Source organism: Pundamilia nyererei, unplaced genomic scaffold (assembly GCF_000239375.1).
Source record: "Pundamilia nyererei isolate P.nyererei 1_Seehausen unplaced genomic scaffold, PunNye1.0 scaffold00144, whole genome shotgun sequence".
Lineage (NCBI taxonomy): Eukaryota > Metazoa > Chordata > Actinopteri > Cichliformes > Cichlidae > Pundamilia > Pundamilia nyererei.
In genome coordinates, this window is record NW_005187545.1 from 354449 (window position 1) to 377187 (window position 22739).

Genomic DNA, 22739 nt, shown 5'->3' on the forward strand with positions numbered 1-22739 from the left:
GTATCCCTTCTGTGGGCTGTTTGCATTATTGCATACTGATAAAAAGGTTTGTTAGCAAAAGAAAAATGGTGTTAACTTGAAAAGAACTGTTGCTTTGACAACATATTTTGTGAATTTTTATTGGAGTAAAACCTTTTTCTGGAGCAGTTATCTTATGAGAAGTACACTAAACTGTGCTTCCTTTCCTTTCTCCCTATTTTCACCCTCTCTCAACACCTGTGTTAGTGGAAGCATAGTATACATACCAGACATATTTCAGGTCTCAATGGGCCATATTCATCCATGTCTCTGTGTGTGAGTGTCTCTCCCTCTCTTAACACCAGCATATGTTTGAGCTTCTTTTTCTTTGGCTCTTTATCGATTTCAGCACAGTTAGTGTCTTTCTTTGATTCATGTGATCTCCGGTTGTGTTTGAGCCACTCGTCTCATTACCTTCTGTCTGCCTAGGCCTTAGATCAAGGGAAAAGAAGGTCACTGGTTTTCATCACACTCCTCTGTGTAGCATTCGGGTTGGCGGAAGGATTTCACGAGGTGCAATCTAATATGTGAAGCGGCCCTTTCCATGTGTGCGTCTACTTGCCTGCTCTCTGTGTTGTCTTTGAAGCTGCTTTATCTCATCCCTCCTCCTTTCAAAGACACTTAGTTCTCTGCTGCGTGGTTCTGCAAAGTATCACAAATTACTGCCACAGCATGTGAAATGATCAAGAAAACAGCCTTTATCTACTGCACATACTATAGTATGGATGTAATACTCTCAGAAAGCAGCATGCACTGCTGCATATTTGGCCAGCATACATCATTGGTTGTGAGAGGTATTGTCTTACTCCAGAACTGTAGCGAGATCCACATGTTGTCAATTAGTGAAAGGAATTCTGTGTGAATCTATGTGTGCGTTTCTCTCCTACTTAAATAAAATTGCATGTTTTTATCCCCCCCTCTTTTTGGCAGCTCTTTGTCTTCTCCCAGTCATTTAGCCCAAGTGATGACTTATACATAGAGGGCCGAACATCTGGTGACCTCCCTATAGATGATGAAGATGGTGATGATGGTGGGTCAGGCTCTGGATCTGGAGATTATGGTAAGGGTGTGTGTGTGTGTGTGTGTGTGTGTGTGTGTGTGTGTGTGTGTGTGTGTGTGTGTGTGTGTGTGTGTGTGTGTATAATATATCTATATGTATATTTTCCCTGTATTGCTTATTAAATAGAAACTTCATCACAGATTATTAGACATTATTTAACTCCACTCAATCATACATGCAGGCTTGTGAGTAATACACAAGTAAGCCACGAGTGCTTGTATGTTCAGACACAGATGCACTTACAATATACCAGATGTTTGTCCTGAGGTGATACAGTGGAACCAGGTGACATTTTATTGGAAACTCACAGACTTTGAATGACTCACCTGCGTAAACTGTAGTGAGTGATGTCGTGGCACATTCAGCGTGATATAAAACTGCATTACGTTCAGGTGAATTTCAGTAAGTTATAAAACTTGCAGTAGGAACTGTTTCCACATTTGTGGCAGACTCTGCTGTAAAACCAAGTAACCTCAGATGTCAACTCGTTATCCAAGAAAAACGGTCCTATTCCTTCAGTTAATCCAATAGATTAAAAAAAAACAAAACAACTATTCTATAATAATGAAAAGAGACATGCTCTGAAGTGTTTTGTGTTGGTGATTTCTCAGGTTCCCGTGCCCATTCAGATGCCGGGGATATGGTCCTGACGTTGCCTAGCCCCTCTAGCAAAACAGAGCAGCGTCAACCACAGCCTACAGTACACTCTCCGCACAACCCACCAACCACAGTGGCACGCAGCCACGATCCAGCAACTACAGCGAAGGAGACTGACATTTTCCCTGATGGAGACAAGGTAAAGTATGACTGTTCCTTTTGATTCATGTCCTCATGAAGTCTGACTTATGTCCATCTTCAGGATGATTCATCGCACACACAAGGATATTTATTCTTTTAATTTCAATTGGTGATAGTGAGAGTAAATATTAAGGTTGATTAATTTTGGAGCAGAGAAACTAATTGTGATTTATTTGCTACCGCTTTAAGGTGTGAATAGTGGTAAATGGAAAGTATCTAAAGCCACATAATGTCTCAGCATTTTTTTTAAACTGTGCTAATATCCTTATAGGGGCTTGGTGTTGGCCCAACAGCTGACTGGTTTGGAAAGGATGCTAGTCCCAGCACCACCAATGTGCCTCCCAGTGGCAGTACTAGAGCTGATGGTGTAATCAATTCTGGCAAGGAGAGACGCCTGGATGTGTTAAATCCCCAATATGAAGAGCCTATCAAAAAGTCTGATGAAACTCTTAACAAAGCTGATCGAGAAGGATTATTTGGTGAGAACTCTATGGAGGTATCCTCTGAGAACCTGCTGGAGAGAAAAGAGGTGCTAGCAGGTAAGGACTAGGTTTCTACTGTCTTACCAGTTCATTACAAAATTACAGTAGTGAGTTTTCAAGAAAATTTAGACTTCTGTTGAAGAATCTGAAATGTTAAGTATAGATAACTGTTATAAAAATGTTATTTTTTAAAAATAATTTCGTATTTCTTTTTTCCGTCTCCAGCTGTGATAGTGTGCGGAGTCATTGGATTTCTCTGTGCTGTTTCCCTCTTGTCTCTCCTTGCCTACCGCATGAAGAAGAAGGATGAAGGTAGCTATGACCTGGGAGATAACAAACTTTCTGCAACTGCGTATCACAAAGCACCCACCAAGGAGTTCTACGCCTGAACTGACTAATAAGAACAAAGCAGGGTGGATTTTGGCTCCTGCCTATTAAGACTCAAATGGATCTATAACCAGCTGAAGATGATTCTTCTTGATGAAGTTTGAAGTAGACACCTCTGCTCCTCTCCAGTGCTGCTTCTTTGTTCTGTCTTTTTTTCTTTTTCTTCGCCATTCCCAACTTCATCCGCTGCCACTTTATCTTTCTACTTAATGTTCAGTGTTTGTGACAAAGGGGTCATAATAAAATAAAGTCAAACTGTTAAAATGCTTTCCTGTCATCCCATGCTAAGGAAGGAGTAAATACCCATTCAAAGTTTTAAGAATGAAATCCTGAAGTGGATCATTGTAGTGTTGGCGAGTCGTCAGTGTGAAACGGTCCGACGCTGTGCCTTTAGACCTAAGATGAACTACGCTGGACAAGAGCTGATTCTGTGTGACCCAGAAATTGATTGCTCCTTTGGATGGATGTACGCTGAACCAGCCCAGTTCAGCCTGGTACTATATTCTGTATAAGAATAGTATTAAGATGGACCTTAAAAAGTTGACACTTTTTTTTTCTGTCCTCTGAGGTCAGATTGTGTTTTTGTGTTTTGTTTTTTCTGTGTTAAAAACTGCCTGCTTCTTTTTACTTTCTGTATGCTTTCTTTGATTTGTTTTGGTTTTTGTGCGGGGCGGGGGAGGGGGGTTACATGAATGAACATTTTCATATGCTGCCCAGTATTGCATTGAGAGATTTTGTTACTTTGCAGGTACAAACATTTGTTGTTGTCACACAGGCACTTACAGAACTGACCAAATATAGATACGCTTTGTTGTTTGTAAAAAAAAATAATAATAATTTGTGGTAGTTCTTTTTTTATGTTTAGAGATTATATTTCTGTAAGCCATTTTTAAGCAATTTGTCTTTGACTTCATACAGTGTGGCAGCCTTATAAAAACTCTCTCAGGCATCTTTAGAACACATGTAATATGTTCAGGACTTTTGGGGGGGTTTTGGTGACTGAGTGCTGCAAGCGTGTGGACAGGTGGAGTCAAAGCTAATGACTATAATTCAGAAACCATAGAAGCGATCAAGGTTTTCTGACAACAGCCAAAGCGCATTCCTTTCTCGCTGTCCTCTATACAGCTATAATAGTTGGTTCAAGGTTTAAAGGCCAGTGAGAGCATTTACTGCTCTTTTACACTTTAGAGTTTATCAACTTAGCAGGGTTAGAGAGTTGTTAATTGTGTCTGTTTAACTCTAATCTGTTTCTTTTAAGCGTAAACGTGCTTTGTTTGACACATGTATTTCCTGATTTTCAGACTTTACCTCAAGCAACAAGAGCAGCATAGCATGTTTTATGGCTCCAATGAAGATGCACAAAGCAGATAACGACAACAGGGTTCTATTCCCTTTCGACAGCACATAAGTGTGTAGACCCTTTTCATAAACCTATTAGGAATTTGCCTTTTTATGGCTTTTTAACCAGCTACCTACTGCCTGTAATGGTTCAAAGAACATGCTTACTGTTTGTCATAATAAAAATGAATATTTTAAAGCAAGTAGTACATTTGAATGCATTTGCAAGCTACCTATTCACTGTGCATAGAATAAACAGGAAGATGTAGTCATTAACCCACCTCGGTGACTCTTTGTTGATAACGTGACATTTGTTGAGTCTTCAGTGCCTCATGTTATATTATATCCTTTGCTTTGCAGTGCGGTTGAAGTATTAGTTTCATACTTTGAACTGTGAGCTGTACAGAACTGCAAGTTTGGAGTTAAAATCTACTATGCCAGTGTGGTTGAACAACTTCTGTGTGAAACAAAAACAAACCCAGAGGGTTAATACCACAGGTTAGCACTTGTTGGCAAAGACAAAATAACTTTTCTCTTCTATCATCTACATGCATTATATATAAAAGAGATGATTTTCATGTAATAATTTATACTTAATTAGACTACAATGTAGGTAAATATGTCCGTCATTATTGGGATTGTACAGTATTTACTGGTGGTTGAAGCCTCTTTATGCCTTCAGCTTGAGTTTTATATGCCCATTTGTATCTTGGTGCATTTGATGAGCTTTAGATTATTGTCAATTTCTTTAAAAGATTTTCTAGCATCTTTTTTAAAAAAAAGTCCTTTTTCTTTATGAATGCTTCTAAAAATTATAAAAGTACAGAAAGTTTATTGGAGACATGTTGCAGTTGTATTTTTTATCGAAGCTGACTGAAATTCTGGTTCTTAGAAATAAACTACACAGGTATGAGGACCAGCCAATTATCAACTTACCAAGATGAGCAATAGAGAACTTTGTTGCTGGTGTATCTCATGAGGTTCACTAATGAATAAAAGTTGTGGCTTTAATGCAGTGGCTGTTTTTTCTCTGTCTCTCAACAATACTGCCCCCCCACCCCCCATATACACACATCAACACGACAGGTTTAACATTATGTGTGCTCTTAAAATCTGCCTGTTTATTCACCTTTTCATCTAACTTCTTCAAGGTCACGATCTTTGTGTTTATTTGCTAATTAAGCACCATCTGGGCATCATTTTGAAGCCCACGTGTTCTCACAGATTTGCATTTTGTTTTTATTGTGTGAGACAAAACCAAAAAGTGAACATTCAGCTGCAGGTAAAAGCTATTATTTGTTGCTTTTGTTCAGCTGATCTGAAATGTAGAGCAAAGCATTTCCATCAAGTCTCAACAAACATCCTTTTACAAAGGCAGGCAAAAGTGAGAAAAAGGTTTGCAATATCAAACCTGGTCAGCAGCATGTGAAATGAGTCATATGGTCAGATGTTTTTAAAGATCTTCAGAAACAAAAGGAGAACATGTGGATGCACAAAAGGTTGGTTTTTTTTATGTATACAGAAGATGGCTGTAGTAGAAAAGAAGCAGGAATAGAAAGTAGAGCCATGCACATAAGTTAATAGCATAAAAGTGGTAGTAAAGTGTGATAAAATAAATAAATATGAATCTGACATGGGTGGGGCACTTGATGTGAATATCTATGACTGGTGAGGAATGCAGAAGATCAGTGGGAGGGGAAGATGAGAAATAAAAACCACAGATTGAGATGTGCTGTGTTTCCCACAGTGTGCACACAATACGCTGTTAGCACTGGGCATCATTTTAACCATAACATTGTTTGCAAAAAGGAAGGATGACTAAGAGAAGACTCATAAAAAGAAGTGCGTGATTTAGCATTTGGTTTTAAATAGTTTCTAAATAGGCAGTTCCTTTTTCTTGACATAATACCAAAAGTGAGATTGATACACTTCTTCTATACAGCTGTGTTGTTTCATTCAGTAGTGGTATTTTTCTGTGTGTAAACTTTCAATTTCTTCTTCAAATTGTTGAACAGCAGGTCAGATGTGAACCCAAAACAGCCTGTAACACATGTTAAAGAAAGGTAGACAAAGCTTTCTCAAAAGCTTCACAGACAAATAGAGCATCTTTTTTGAAATGTCAGTTTTGGAATAATGTGCAATTGCAGGTTTGGATACTTAAACACTGATTTATGCTGGAACATAATATTTATTGTTGTGTGTTAGTTACTCATGAAAGGTATCATTTATGCACAGCTGAACAGCAGGTCAATTGTGAACCGAAACACTGATTATAAGTGTTCTATGTGGAAGAGCTGGCCATGAGAGTCTGTGATGAGTTCCTTAATCTTTGTATGTCCGACATATTTTACATATTTGAAAGCTTGGTGAGTATAATAGTAATAATGTCCATAATGTGAATAGACTATACTACTTATGAGGGGTAATTTTAACAAAAATCGTTTTGTATGAACTATTGTAACTATTAATTTCCAGTTGTTGCATACTAATCGGTTTCATTGAATTATTTTAGTTTTGTGAGGGGAAAACGGGAGAGTGGGGGGCTGGGTGTGGTTTATTGTTTGTGTGTTTGTGTGTGTTTGTGTGTGTGTAACCATATTTTAATACCTGCATAACAAAACTATTGTTATGGTAAGCATGACGCTCTTATTTTGAAATAAGACAAACCGGAAGTGCGCTATGCAGGTTGTAATCACGAGTACGGAACTGTTTACGTTGCGGTATTTGTGTATTTGGCATATCCTCAAAACTGGACGAAGTCCTGCAACGTCAACAAAACCAAAGACTTTGAATTGACTCGAAGGGTTTGTGCTGTTATGGAGAAGCGCTTTTTGCGCTCATTGTTACTGTGAAATGTTTAAACCGCTGTAACCGTCCTTCTCTATTCGTCTCTGTTGCAGTTTTTTATATATATCGTGTTTGTTTTTTAAAATGAGAATGAAGTCGTCTGTGTTAATATGATAATTTAACAATTGTGGTGTCCAGCTACATTTAATAAGAAATAAAGTATAATTGTAATGTCCTAAAGTGAAAGTAAAACTATAACTGGGGATAACGTAACGTTTCCAATAAAGCGCCATTCACGTATAGTGTAGTACTGTAAAATAATAGGTAGCGTAGCTTTTCTTGCTTAAGGCTTAATTTCGAATATCTAAAAAATATATGCAAAAAGCATACAAAAATACATGGCTTAACATATTGAAAAAAAGGAGTAGGAATAAGCATAAACTTATTTAATACCACCCTTTCTCCACTGTTTTGTAATTATCACTTTACTTCCTGTTTATGTCCTTTCCTATCATAATTCCTTGTTTAAAATTTGCCGCATATATTTGGTTTTATAAACCCAGTAACATACCAAAAAGAGGTATTTACACATATACATCATCTTGGGATGAATGTCATGGTAATTGGTTAAAAAAACAAGAAATGGGTGCACAAGTATTAAATTATTTTTGATTTTCTCTAATCCACATGGGCTAAAAAGTATACATACAGGTTTAGTTAAATGTCCCTTAGCAAGTCACACCTTGACCGGATGGTAGTCGTTTTGGTAATCACGAACAAGCTTCTGGCTTGGTTATTTGGAAATTCTTGTTGACAGAATTTGTAGATTTAATTTAAATTGGTTGGTTTCCTTGTATTGTATTGTACTTGGCTTTTAAGAATAGTCTAAACATTTTCAGAGGATTTGAGAGGCCATTCCAGAAGCTTAATGTTAGCATACTTTATCCATTTCAAAACCAGTTTTGATATGTGTTTGGGATCATTGTCCTGTTGAAACATGCAATTGTTTCAAAAGTTTCAATTGTCTAGTTGTTGATTTGAGGTGAAGTTAAAGAATTTGGAGGTAGTCCTCCTTCATTATTGTATCCAATTTGCGCAGTTAACCAGTATCACTGGCAGCAAACAGCCCAGAGTATAACGCTACAACCATCGTGCTTCACAGCTAGTAAAGTGTTCTTAGGTCATTGTTGCCAAACAGCTCAATCTTTGTCTCGTCTGACCATAAAACTTCACAGTCATGCTGGTAGTTCAGTGGTTCTATTGTTGCAAAGAGAAAGCAAAATTTGAAGTCAATCGTGATAATTAATGAGAAGTTAATAGGCCTTGGCCCGGTCAAGTTAAAGTACACTGTAGAGCCTGTATATTTGTTTTTGACCCTGTGTGGATTAGAGAAAATCCAAAATAAATTCAACCAAATTCTTGTGCAATCATTGCACTATGAAAAAAGCACAGTTGAAAAAAATAAAAAAAAGCCCAAAACTACGATTAATTTATGCCTGCTTTTTATACCACAACTGCATATACATATGCAAACACATGCCTATACATTTACATATACACACTCGCATATCAAAAATAGAAAATACCTGCTGTAGTGCAAAGTAAGTGTCTTTGTGAATTGCCTGTTTGAATCATATCTGCTAGATTAACTGTGTTAGCAGGGGTGATGCATGTTTGCTTTTTAGTTCGTACTAAGATGAGAGGATACTTGCAGTGTGTGTGCGGTTTAAGGAGGATTTAGTAGCAATTTAACATCAACTGACAACGACACACTGATATTTTCTTTTCACAGATGACTTGGAAGGGGACACTATGTATCCTCCTCTCCCTCAATGTGTTTCTCAACCTATCCTCTTTCTGTGATGGTCATCCCCACTCTATAAATTCAGAATCTGCTGTCAGAGTCTTATCCAATGATACTGCAAAGAGAGGTAACCCAAACTCTGAGAGAGTAAGGCCTTTATTAAAACAACCAGTTTATAATTAATGCTAATAAATGCCTTCTGTACCCATGCATTTTTTTCCAGTTACTTTGGATCCTTTGATCAGATTAATGTTGGGATTTATGTACTGAGTTACAATGAAAACAGTGTACCTGAACTAACTGGTGGAACGGGAACAGTCTTTGCAAGCCTTTACAGTGTTTTGATATGTTCTTGTTGTGTGTCTCTGCATGATCCCAGCTGGGGTTGCAGCTGAGGTAGCAGGCTATGCTGATGTGGCCAAACAGATCATTGACCTGGCTGTGTTCGGTGCTGCCCAGAACCGCTCTTACAGACGGCTCGCAGACTTTACTGACACTATAGGAAACCGCGTCAGTGGCTCAAACAACTTGGAGATGGCTATTAAATACATGTACAATGCCATGGTGCAGGATGGGTTGGATGTACACCTGGGTAAGTTTTACAGTTTTTATCCAACATGTGTTTCAGAACGTACGGGAACTCTAGCTGATTTCTGGTGAATATAAACATAGTTTAATTGTCTTATCTAGAGCCAGTAAAAATCCCACACTGGGTACGGGGGAAGGAGAGTGCAGAGATGACTGCTCCTCGAGCCAAGACTCTGGCTATACTGGGATTGGGTAGCAGCGTAGGAACACCCCCTGAAGGTAAAGACCATAGTCGTATAAAACAGCTTTCATTTCATCTGTTTCTCCTTTACTGCTCACTGATTGATTGTTATTCCTGTAGGTATTGAGGCAGAAGTGTTGGTAGTTCAGTCTTTTGAGGAACTGAAGCGTCGAGCCAGTGAGGCCGCAGGAAGGATTGTGGTTTTTAACCAGCCATATGTTAGCTATGGAGAGACAGTGGCATACCGTGCTTATGGTGCCTCTGAGGCAGCCAAAGTAGGAGCTGTGGCTACACTCATTCGATCAGTCACTCCATTCTCTATTAACAGGTATATCTATCTTCTCCAAGTGTCCAGCTATCTGACTGTCTAGAAATGTTGTAGTGTCACTTTATCACTGGTATATTACATACATCTCTGTCTTCATCACTTCCTGTGTAGTCCCCACACAGGCTGGCAGGACTACCAAGATGGAGTGAAGCGCATCCCCACAGCCTGCATCACTGTGGAGGATGCTGAGCTGATGTGGCGTATGGCACAAAGAGGTCAGAAAATTGTGGTTAAACTCACCATGGGAGCCAAGACCCTTCCTGATGCTGACTCTTTCAACACGGTGGCTGAGATAAAAGGCTGGCAACACCCTGAGCAGGTAGCTTTCACTCACTCATAACATACATATGCATGTTTGACAAATTTATCTCATCTATTATTTGTCTAGTTTCCACTTTGATATTACAGTAAATCCGTTTTGTCGGATGTTACACATAAACCACAAGGAAATCAGATGTCCCAATAATCCTTTTTAAAATCTCCTTCTTAGTTATTTCCACTTTTATCTTAGCTCGGTGGAGAAGGAAATAATAGTGTGGGCTGTTTTTGCTGACTGAAGATATTCCGACAGCCCTTAACGCTGCCTGTATTTTGTGTTTGCTTATGTGATTTAATCTTTCCAGGAACCAGTATAAAATAGGCTTTCATGAGAACACTGCATTATTTAAACAATACAGTAACCACCCCCAACCCGTCACAGCAGATATCCACCACTGGTTGTGCCAAAGGTTTCTTCCTGTTAAAAGGGAGTTTTTCCTTCCCACTGTAACAAGTGCTTGCTCATAGGGGGTTGTTTTTGTAATATTGTGGGGTCTTTATCTTACAACACAAAGCACCTTGAGGTATTCTTACCAGAGATATTCTGGTAAGTATAAGTGATTATTTTCTTTTCTCTTCTCATTTGCCTCGTAAGCCAATTATAACATTTTGACCATAAAAAAATAAAATTTATAGTTGATCAGTTCAACTCAGCTAAATGTAACCAAGCTTTTTACTACTCACAGTATTTTTAAAGGTAATATAATGCATAAAACTGCAAACTGCAACTACTCAGTTTACATGAAGCATATCAGTTGCGATATAAATATCATATTATTCCAGTATGGATTATATGTAAGGTTGTTACTTCACAAAGGGAACGCAAACTCACAGTTTTAAGTAGCAAACCTTTTCAATATCAGACTGTCAAGAACAGAACGAGATGACAAACTATGGCCTGCTTTAACTCTAAGCCTATGAGCGGACTAAATTACTACATACTGAACTGCAGAGTATACCTTTTCAGTTCACTGCAGGTGCTTTGTATTTATGACACATCTAACAGGTAGAACCTGATGAATAGATTATGTGCTCCTGCAGAAACCTCAGTGTATGCAAATACAGTTTTAAGAGGAGATATTTTTAGAGTCCCCTGGAAATACTACCCAAGGTTTCTGGGCTTTAGTGCTAAATGGGCTTAGAGGCATGCTCAGCGCCATGTACATGATCTATGTAAATATATTTGAGTTTGTGTTACAACGCCGCACCTAGAAGCTGAGTTGTAACATAACCATAAATCTCCAAGAAAGATTACTGAATAGGAAACAAAGAATTTATTTACAACTATCTTACAATATTAAATTAAGTAGAAAAAGGAAAGCAAATAGACACCAGGGGTTCTAGGGCCAAAGCAAGTAAAACCCCCCATTCTTACTAGAATGAGAAGAAACACTGAGCTATGTGTTGAAACAAAAATACAATGCCCAAGTGCTCTGGCTGGCCACAAAACAGGAGAACAGTTGTGTACATAAAATGACAGCAAACCCTTACCAAACTTCCACTAACATACAGATTGGTTTCCTTAAACACAGAGCAACAGAGCATGACAGGTCCCACAGGCTTGCCACAGTTCAACTCCAAAGATCACTTTAGGTTACACTGAACAGCACAGCTCCAGCAACCACACATCTTAGAGCCCAGTGGCCAAACAGTGAGGAGCGCTGGCTGCTGGAGCCGTATAGGCAGTTACTTAAATGAGCAAAATGCTGTGTGGGAGACCTGGAACTGGATAGGGAGAGAGCAGCTCTCTTTCACCAAGAGGCCAAAAGGTCAGAGAACATAACAGTTTGCAGTTAAAACGAAAGGGACAGATTCATCTTGGCGTACTGGAAGTAACTGTTTGGAGTTTGTACATTCACACAAGGCAGCTCATGTTGGGTTAAACCAACACGTCCTAAATAGCTGAGCGGGTATGTAAATTATAGTAGCAGTTATTTGCAAAGACAAGTGATGAAAGGTGTGTGGAACAAACATGCAGGGAAAGGGGGGGGGGGTGTCTTGTTCAATTTGACTACGCTGAATTTTGCATCTCAGTTTATCACGCTCTGTGTGAAATTTTCATAGTGGCATCTGATAACCCTGGTGTATACTGTATATTTGTAGAGGTTGCCTGGTATCCGGATGTTACTGTTGTTGTTAAGGAAGTGTGTGTGCAATATTTGCTTTATTGGCAGATGAAGGTATATGATGGTATACAATGTTTGTTCTTGAAAATTTCCCACTAATGTGGGATATATGAACTATATCTGTGTAAACTTTGACTCCCTCACAAATGCAAGCCTCCCCCCCTTTAACAGTTTGAAAAGTTCACATCCTAAATGCAAAGTCCAAGGTAAAATCCGTCAGGACTCTTGAACCAGAGCGCTGATGCAAGCTTTTACTATTCTGATATAGGAACCAGCATTTGGAGCTTTATTATAGAAAGGGAAATGAAACACATGACATGGCTGACATCATCTCTGGCCCTGTGACTTTGTGCTCTTGCAGTAGCAGTTATCGTGGCTGACATATTGTGTATGTGCGTTTGTGTGTGTGTGTGTGTTCATTAGAAGATGTACATTTGGGGCTGAATGAGTCATTCCCACAGTTAAGTTTGTCACAGAATTTTTCCACCCACTTCAACTTCTACATCTTTCTTCTTCCTTCTTTTTAGTTTGAAGTTTTAAAAAAGTTTTAAGCTTTCAAATATTAAATGTGGTATGAATGATTTCTGAACTGACTGTAAATGTTAGCCTCTCTTTGTTGGGGAAAACATGCTTGGATATTACATACACCACAATGAATCATTAAAAAAAATACATTTGTGGTCTCTTATAATTTACACTTTTAACCAAAGCACATTATGCGGTCTCTGCTATGGCCACAATGTACAATCAGGCTTTAAACAGAGTCATAGCAAAACTAACCAAGTGGCTGAGTGTATATAAATATAATATCAAGTTAACAGGAGCAGGATTATTTTTCTGAGTGTAACCAATGTAAAAATTACAGTACAATAGAAAAATAAATCCACATTTTGAGGTTTCATTTTATATACAAATGTCCTGATGTTTCAGTGCTATTGGTGACCCAAATCTGTGTGTTTATAAGAATGGTTTAAATGCAGAGACGACTTGACTGCAAAATCCCTCATGCAGTTTGTAACCTGGGATGAACTGGCTGTATATGATTCTGTTAATGTGAAACCAGGCTCGCTGCTGGACTGGCCTCTTTACTAATGTAATGTATTTGCAAATACTTGAGAACTACAGCGTGGGAATATTATACTGTAATGGAATGGGCCCACTTGCCTCCTTGGATGGGAGCATCACTGTTGTAGTGAGTCACTTGATGGGAGTGATCCCCTTCTAGGATGACAGTGCTCCCATAAATGAGGAGTTTGTGTGAAACAGTAAATATATCTGGCCTCCTGTTAAATCCAGAATTGAATTCAAAATCCTTGTCTTGAATAACCAGTCCCAATGACCTTATAGTATCACCATATCACCCCATTAGAGCTCTTCTCTCTTGGACTGGGGGACTCTGGACTTGTTGTTCCTAGAGTATTTAAACGTAGAATGGGAGGCAGAGCCTTGAGCTTTCAGGCCCCTCTTCTGTGGAACCAGCTTACAATTTGGATTCGGGAAAAAGACACTATGTCTACTTTTAAGATCAGGCTTAAAACTTTCCTTTTTGCTAAAGCATATAGCATATAGTTGGCTGGATCAGGTGACCCTGAATGCTCCCTTAGTTATGCTGCAATAGGTGTAGGCAGCTGGGGGATTCCCAGTACTTCTTCTTCAATCACCTTTCTCACTCACTATGTGTGAATAGACCTCTCTGCATTGATTGCACTGCTATTAATCTCTGGCTCTCTTCCACAGCATGTCTTTTATCCTGTCTTCCTTCTCTCCCCAACTGGTCGCTGCAGATTGCCGGCCCTGAGCCTGGTTCTGCTTACTTCCTGTTAAAAGGGAGTTTTTCCTTCCCACTGTTGCCAAAGTGCCTGCTCACAAGAGGTCATTTTTATTGTTGGGTTTTTGTCTGTGTATTATTGTTACCTAGCAATATAAAGTGCCTCGAGGTGACTGTTGTTGTGGATTGGCGCTGTATAAATAAAATTGAATTGAATTGAATTAAATATTTTATGTATGACTTTATCAGTCTTTCACATATGGAGGAATTTAACCCCTCCTGGAACCTCTTCCAAAAACAAGTCATACTTGTTTAATCTTCTTCTTATTTTGAGCACTGCATGGTCTGACCTTGGGATGAATTTGCTGGGATAAATATGCATAGTATTTCTCACTGTACACTGTTTTTGGGAAATGGCCTCATAGCCCTTCCCAGATTGATAGACAGCAGTGGTTTCTTCTCTCAGACATTGCTGATATCTTTACTCTGTAACTTTGTTTTATACTGGTGCTTACACTTGCTGATGAGAAATGAATCAAGTGCATTTGATTAGCAGCAGCTGGCTGCTACTTAAACTCTTGGAAGCAGTAAAGGTGAACTTAATTTTTCACACACTGCTGCTTCACCTAGCCTGAATCTTTTCTACATTAAAACATATGAATTAAAAGAGGGTGGAACTTCTCACTATTTATGCATCATTCACAAATAGTGATGTTACCAGTATTAATAAAGGTAAACTCCTTACACTTTTCCTTTGCTAAGTAGATACTATAATTTAGACTCCCCAGTTTAAACTTACTTTGGAGAAAAAAAATTTATTACCGCAAAGCATTCTGTGAGAAACATCTGTATCTGGAAATAATCACATTCCAATGTTATAGTTTAGACATCTCAGTCTGGAATCAAATGGGCGACTAACCAACACATTGGCATATATTACCATTTCAGTTACATAAGAAAGCAAACACTGTGAAAAAAAAACACATTGGTTTTTACGGGAATGTGCAGACTCTGGGTCATTGCACGGACAGGGTTAGATCAGGTCAGAAAATGTTTTGCAACCTTGAACAACGGCTCATCTACATCCCACTGACAGGAATCTTGGAAATTCCTGTGAGTACAGATACACTGACCCGTGTGCTCTCATCTTTTTCTTTGTTTTTTTTTTGTTTTTAAACGAATCTCACTTTTCCTGCTGATACAAACCTTTTTATTGTTAAAAAAAGAATCTAATTAACTGGACTTTTAACTATGTGTGTCTACATTAATAAAAAGTCAACAGGATATGGGCAGCACTGTCGTCCTATCTGTTTCCTCAGATTTGCTCCTCTGTTTCTTGTTTACACATTTTCTCTTTATCTGTACAATCTCTCTAGGTTGTCTTACTGAGCGGACATTTGGACAGCTGGGATGTGGGCCAGGGTGCCATGGATGACGGAGGCGGAGCCATGATTTCCTGGGAGGCCCTGTCACTCATCAAAGACCTTGGTAATATACAGAGAAATACTTAAAGTAAATCACAGATAAACTTCAGCAATGATAACATGTGCATATTGTAGAATGCAATAAAAGCTCAAGTTTATTAGTTTTGCTTAAATGTTAATCAGAAAAAGGAGATGGCAAACGTACCTATTCATGTTATTAATCTAAAACATTTTACGCTGGATTAGCAGAGCATCCTCTGTTTATTTTTATTTATTTGATTCACAAAATTACTATGAAATTTAATAATTCTATTAGAATAAGTGAATGTGTTCATTAAAAAGAGAGGAAACAATCAGTATGTGCCGACACAGAAAGCAGAATAACCAGCAGTGGCGATACTGAGACCAATTTAAAAAAAAAAAGATCATTAAGTGGAGCTAAAGTTTCCAGTTCTAAACACAGGGACAAAATGAAAAACAAATCCTCTGACTGTAAACAGTAATTTCACCCCAGTGTTTGCAGAGGAACAAAATACACAACTACAACAGGAGGCAGACCTGCATATAAAGTACAGTATTTTTGTGGACAATTTACTTGAATGAGCCTTGGACAAGGACTGGGTCATCAAACAAAGACTACAAAGACCTTTTATTCAACAAAAAAAAAAAGAAAAGAAAAATGTCATTATTAATATTTGGAGCCGTTATCCTCCTCTTTCTATACTGTGTATGTGTCTTCATCTCTTTGTAGGTCTGCGTCCAAGGAGAACTTTGCGAACAGTGCTGTGGACAGCCGAGGAGCAGGGCGGAGTCGGAGCACAGCAATACTTTAATCTACACAAGGTACTGTCTGCTGTTACCGTGCCAATCAGTAGAAAACAAGCACTGAGCCAATGTTATTCCAGCTGCCCAAAAAGCAGGAAGGGTCACAACTGTGAAAAGGCAGTTTAAAAAGGCACTTCCACCACACTGAAGGGACTTGGCTAGCTCCCATGTTTTTCCTGTGCAAAGGATCTAAATAAGAATCTGGAGTCTTACAATTTCCTTCTTTGGAGCTGTTGCTGCACACCAGGCCCTGACCTGTAATATACTGCGTTTTAAAAACCAGAAACACCAGTGTACCATAACTGCCCGTGGGACTGGTCCAGTTCTTACATTTGATGTATAATTACATTTTAAATTGCCTAAATTAGTTAAGGCAGCTGCTCAAGGTACTTATAGTGGCTGGCTGAGTGTGTATGCTTTGTTTGCAAGTACTTTGGTTCGGTTTGCTTTCTTTCACCTTTTGTCTCTGATCATGACATGTTCCCCCTTTTTGCGTCCTCTCTGCACACAGGTAAACATGTCCAACTTTGACCTTGTCATGGAGTCCGACTTGGGGACATTCACCCCCATTGGCCTGCAATTTACAGGCAGTGATGCAGCACAAAAGGTGATATTAAAACCCAACTATTTAAAAAAAATAGTGGTATTAGATTGTGAATTCTGCCGCACACAGATTTTGCAAACTGACATGAAAATAGCATCTTGTCCAGTAAATGTACTTGTTTTTTCATTAAAGTCTGTAAAGGTTCCATATATTTACATGTAAAAAGGAAGTAGTAGGAACCACAGCATCTATCATGTTAATGTGGAACCAAAACATCTGTACGTTGTCACTGAATGTTCCAGTAGAAATTACAATCATAATATTGTCATAATAGTTATATAAAGATAATTTCCTGTGTCTTTTTCCATCTCGACAGGTGATGGAAGAAGTGGTCAAACTTTTGGCTCCCATTAATACAACCAAACTCGAGGCCCACGGTGAAGGGACAGACATCTCACCATGGATGCAGGCAGGAGTTCCAGGTCAGTCTAATCAATATGCCTGTCTGCAACGAAATGGTATAACTAAAGGTTTATTTTAAAGGGGACAGTAGGGACATTGGAGTTTGCATTTTCTCTCTATGCCTCCATGGGTTCTCTCCATCTTCCTTCCAATTAACCTAGCATGCGTGTTTTTTTTTAATTGATTGTTCAAAATTGGTCATAGTTGTAAATGCCAGCATGAATAGCTGTCTGTCTCTGAGTGTTAACCCCATGACAGCTGGGATAGGCTGGGGAAAGCCACATAAACTAATGAGCACAAAGTTAAAAAGGAAGTAACACATCCTACTTTTAGTGGTGGGAATTTTAATGATCTCTCTTCGGCGGAAAGTGCTGAGCACAAAGAATCACATCCTCACCGATGGTCTATGAACAGATTCTAGTTAATACAATCTGGCTCCACTTCCTTAAAGCCAGTTGTGTATTGTAACTAGAATGACTTAAAACTATGAAGCAACACTTCAAGACGTCTAAATTATGGATATTAAAGTTAAAGTTGTAACAGTCCTGTTACTGCTAATACAGTATAGAGTTGAAATAAAGTGTAATAAATATAGATTAATCAAATCAATTGTATGAAATTGTTTAGTGTTATATTTTTAAAAAAACACACAGACCTCTTCTACTTCCTTTTCAACTGTATCTCAGTTTAAATCTCTAACTGCGAGTACAAAAATCTAATCAGCCAGTCGCATGGGAGTGCATTTAGGCACGTAGACATGATCAAGACAACCTGCTGAAGTACAAACTGAGCATTAGAATGAGGAAAGAAGGTGACTTCAATTGGGGCGTGGTTGTGGATGGTAGACAGGCTATTTCAGAAACTGCTGATCTGATGGCTCTGATCTCTGAACTCACAGCACATTGAAGCTTGAAGCAGATGGGCCTCAGCAGCAAAAGACCACACCGTACAATAAGCACACAGGTTCCAGTTCACACAGGTTCACCAAAATTGGAAACTTTCATTGTTGATTCTTGATTTTTGCTACGATATTAAGATCAAAATTTGGGGTAAACATGAAAGCATGGATCCAACCTGCCTTGTGTCAACAGTTCAAGCTGCTGCTGGTGTAATGGTCTGGGAGATATTTTCTTGGCAGACTTTGGGCAACCTAGTACCAACTGAGCATCGTCTAAATACCACAGCCTACCTGAGTATTGTTGCTGACCATGTTCATCCCTTCATGACTATAGTGTACCCATCTTCCAGTAGGATAACACACATGCCTAAAAACTCAAATCATCTCAAGCTGGTTTACTTACATTTTTGAATTGGCTATTCTGTGTTGCATGTTATGAAAAAACAATGAACCTTTGAAAAGGTTTTACCTAATATCGAAAGTCCGTTTCTGTCTTCTTGTTACTTTAGAAATTTGTCGAACTATTTTCTGCTCTTTTCTTCTACACATGTGTTACTGTTTGTTGAAGATGGATTGTAACATATAGAAAGACACTGACTCATATATTAACAGTATAAATACATTTTGGGCACAAGCAATTTATCAGTCTTTTCACAACTGAATTTGTAGTTTAGAAACAGTTTTACCACTAATAATTGTAATATTTTTTATTGCCTTGTAGTCATTATTTACAGTTTTATAAGACATTGCAAACCACAAAATACTCTGAATTACATTTAAATAAAAAAATTAATATATTGCGTGAAAAGAAAACAAAATACTAAATGGAAATCTGAAGACCATGGATGCCACATTTTACATGGTATAGTCGACTTTGACCTTAAGAGAAACTACCCATTCTGTCAGTGTAAAGAAGTTTAACTACACTTTGAATCCCTCATATATTTTAATATAAGAAAAAGGAGTCTGATTGCAGCCTCTTAACCTCTCAATTTTGTCTATATGACAAAGAAATGCTGCTGTACGAAATGATAAAAATCTGTTAGCACGAAACTTTTAAATGCATAATTACAAAAAAAGTTCCTTAAGCTCATTGCACACACTTTCTTGTAATTATGATAAAAAAAAATTGTTAACCCTTTATTTACCACGTTAATGTTTATGCTAGAGACAAAGTTTAAACAGTTACAGAAAGGGGAGAAGACGAGCTTTACACGGAGAGTTGGTTTATTACGGTGGCATAAGGTACTGCTGTCTCAACATGGACAGAAAAAAATAATCTCCACCTATTCAAATGGTTACCGAAAGATGAGAATTACTTTTTTTTTATTTTAAAGCCAAACTTCAAAAATAAGTCATTAGGCCTGTATAAATCTTGGTCGATAAAGGAGAATATGTTCCCTTTTTTGTGAACTTTTGAGAGCCGATAATGAAAAACAGGAACTTACTGTTATTTAATTGTTCTGTTTCTTACTTTCGTGTAGTATGAATGGCAATGGGAAAGTCTTTATCCATTAGAAAAGCTATAAAACAATTAAAAGTCTAAAATTGATCCCTTCCTTCACATTTTCCAAAGCAGTCCAGTGGGCCAGTTTTTGGCGGACAAGTTCTGGAACCCAGGTCTTATGTTTGACATCCCTGGTGTAAACTTTAACCATCTAATTTAATCATGTTCCACTACCTCGTATCTCAAAAATGATTTCTTTCATGCTGGATGTCACCACTTGCATTCTAATTTCTTGGCACTATCCCACCGATGCTGGAGAATTGGTTCTTTTTTTTGTTCACAGCAGTGAGTTTGTTATCTGAGGCTGACACATCATGCGCTCTTTGTCCTCCACAAGTTTTCATCTTTTCCTTGTAGTCCATTTACTTGAGCAACAGTGACAATCTCAGGGGAGATGATAGAGAGGATAGTGCAAACATTTTTGGTGTTTGACCTTTAGAGTTTTCTTACTGGGAATCAGATGTCATTAGTGTCTGTGAAGGTTCTCAGTCATCCAGGTCATCGTAGTCAAAGGAGCTTGCAAAGAAAAGCGTCTGGACTTCTTTAAGTTGCTTGAAGACGTTTCACCTCTCATCCGAGAAGCTTCTTCAGTTCTAAGGTCAAATGGTGGAGAGTCCCAGATATAAACCTAGTGGGAGTATCCCCCCACAGAGGGACAAAAGGACCCCCTGATGATCCTCAAATCGCCTGAGCCAAGGTGTGAAACTGGGTGTGGGTCCCAATCAGCCAGATGTCATTAGTCAATATTAATAGTAGTGGGGTTACTTAGAGTCCTCTAGATTTGAAGTTCTCCTATTTGCAGACAGGGGACTGCTGTAAGTGAGAGGAATAACCTGAGCACAAGTAAGGTCACGTTAACTTTAGAGACTGAGATTCATTTATAGGATTCGATGTAGGATTTTGAGCTATAAAATCAAGTGAGAAGGAAAAAAGTAACACACATACCCACAAATACAAAAAAACTTACAAGTGGAGAAGAATTTACTTTTATTACAACAGATCTATTAAAACAGTATGTGTTTTTATAATTTCCATAAAAAAAAGATATATAAGAACCTCTACACATCATATTGCAACCTATATAACAGGAGCTGTCATATGCTGACAAAGGCTCCTGACAGCTGAGCAGCCAACAGCTAAATCAGTTTTCATGAAGACCTGCACGGTACCGTTTTTTACAAGTTGGAAACCAAGTACTTCAAACGAACTGTGCCAAGCAGTAAATACAACAATCTCCACCAAGCTGTAGTCTACCTCAGTTTTTCAGGATTTTGAGAGTAGGCATTGGTTAGTTTCTCTTAGTGGTTTTGTAAACGTTAAAATGAGGCGTTTTGTAGAAGTGAAACATTGCAGTCACAAAGACACCATAGAATAATGTGTGAAAGACGACTTAAAACCTCATTAAACATGTGGTGCAGAAACACCCCTTCTTTGATGTATTGAAGAGACAGAGATTTAGCTGCCTCAATTACAGTTAATTGGAGTTTTACATTGTTAACGGTTTGTGAGTGGCTCACGCCCTGCTTCACAACACTCTGTGCTTTAAGAATACTTTCTCTTTTCTGGTGATTGTAGGATATGAAAACATACACTGCTTTTTGTAGTAGAAAACCATTATAAGTGTCAACTGTTAACATCTTGACGCAGCAGCTGAATGCTAGAGTTATCCACAGAAAAGATCATTTCTGTGCACATTATTCATAACTGAGGGCCAATTTCTTGCCTTTCACTTGAGAATTGATTTTGTAGTACATAGTGTTGGCGTGTTATTCATTAACTCCCCTCTATGAAAATGCCGTCCTCAATCACGCTAAATCTTCTTCTTCTTTACAAACCGCCTTCGACGAAGGTGCATTTTTAAGGGTCCTCCTCGAGGCTGAGTCGAGGACTCTTAGATGATCGCTTTACTAATGTTGGTTGTAGGAACACCATGGGGCTGTCCAAGGGAAAGGTGACGGTGCAAACACCAACAATCTGTGCTGGGAACTTGTGCCTGTGTAGCTTAAGTGCAAATACAAGGAACAAGTAACCCTGACAGGATCCTCCACATATATGCATTATAGTGGAAGCAAAAAAGGATTTTTTTTTTTTGCATGACTTAATCATCTGAAGGGCCACAGACCTGTACTGCAGAGGGAAATCTGCCGGGTTTTCATTGACAGCTGTGTGCTCACTGATCTTCTTTCTGGGGCAGCAGTCTGGGAAGCTACAGACAGAGATCAGCATGCCACAAAGGCCTCTATTACTGCCCTAAACAATGACACAGGCAGTATTAGCTCTTCACTTAAACTTCTTTTTTAAGCAAAAAAGATTCATGGCCCCAAATTTTTAATATTTATTTAACAAAAGAAAATTCTAGCATTTAATTTTAATGAGATTAAGCTCATCCGTTAATGTCTGCTGTGGCTTTATGACTTAGGAACAGGGCCTGCCCGACAAGAGCCATCTATCTAAATAAAGAACTGAAACTAGTCAAACCTCAAGTTGTGGCATTAAGTAGCTTTAAAAAGCAATAACAGTATGAGCAATTACAAAGCAGAGCTATGACACTCAAGTAATAATTTAAGTGTCATAGCAATTACTTGAATCCATGTGAGAATTTCATTATATGAAAAATGGTTTTCTAAAGCAATCATTTGCTTTACAGCAGCCAATGTGCAACACATATAAGTGAGTCATTTTACTGGCTGAATACATAGTTGAAATGCTTTTCATTCATTTCAACTATGCAGTTATTTATCTATCTCATAGTGTAGTGGCCTAACAGCAAAGTGTCTAACTGGGCTTTCGGCATAAAAAGATTTGCAAAATCAAACATGTTTAGCTATCTGCTGTCCACATTGTGATATTAGCATGGAGTTTGTTCAGTGCTCTGCTGGGAGAGCCACAGACATGGATCATGCTGGCTCTCTGAGGGAATGCAATGTTGCATATTTTTTTGAAGTATAACCTTTGTAAGGAATGTGGCTCTTAAATGATTTATTTTGTGCCCAAATTGCAATAAATTTTAAGCAGTTCAGGCTTGACCTGTGAAGTCTGCACATGCAGTTTTATGTCCCAGTGACCACTAAAATTAAATTTTCCACCATCTTCCTA

At 38.4% G+C, this 22739-nt stretch overlaps 2 protein-coding genes across 3 annotated transcripts in view; both read left to right on the forward strand.

The window, feature by feature from the left end:
- Window positions 1–3012, forward strand: part of LOC102203097 (syndecan-2-like) — an 8615-nt gene extending 5603 nt beyond the window's left edge. Inside the window, exons 2-5 of one of the 2 annotated variants that reach the window (XM_005744437.2) lie at window positions 949–1078; window positions 1690–1874; window positions 2148–2415; window positions 2584–3012. In XM_005744437.2, coding sequence (XP_005744494.1) covers window positions 949–1078; window positions 1690–1874; window positions 2148–2415; window positions 2584–2747 — 747 coding nt within the window. In that variant the 3' untranslated portion in view covers window positions 2748–3012. The remainder of the gene's footprint in view (window positions 1–948; window positions 1079–1689; window positions 1875–2147; window positions 2416–2583) is intronic. The other variant, XM_005744438.2, reaches the window with a different exon arrangement.
- A 3744-nt stretch (window positions 3013–6756) lies between these two features.
- Window positions 6757–22739, forward strand: part of LOC102203568 (carboxypeptidase Q) — a 26160-nt gene continuing 10177 nt past the window's right edge. The window contains exons 1-10 of the mRNA XM_005744439.1: window positions 6757–6887; window positions 8663–8801; window positions 9054–9266; window positions 9365–9481; window positions 9564–9771; window positions 9883–10090; window positions 15360–15471; window positions 16159–16250; window positions 16744–16839; window positions 17153–17258. Of these exons, the coding sequence (XP_005744496.1) occupies window positions 8663–8801; window positions 9054–9266; window positions 9365–9481; window positions 9564–9771; window positions 9883–10090; window positions 15360–15471; window positions 16159–16250; window positions 16744–16839; window positions 17153–17258 (1291 nt within the window). The 5' untranslated portion in view covers window positions 6757–6887. The remainder of the gene's footprint in view (window positions 6888–8662; window positions 8802–9053; window positions 9267–9364; window positions 9482–9563; window positions 9772–9882; window positions 10091–15359; window positions 15472–16158; window positions 16251–16743; window positions 16840–17152; window positions 17259–22739) is intronic.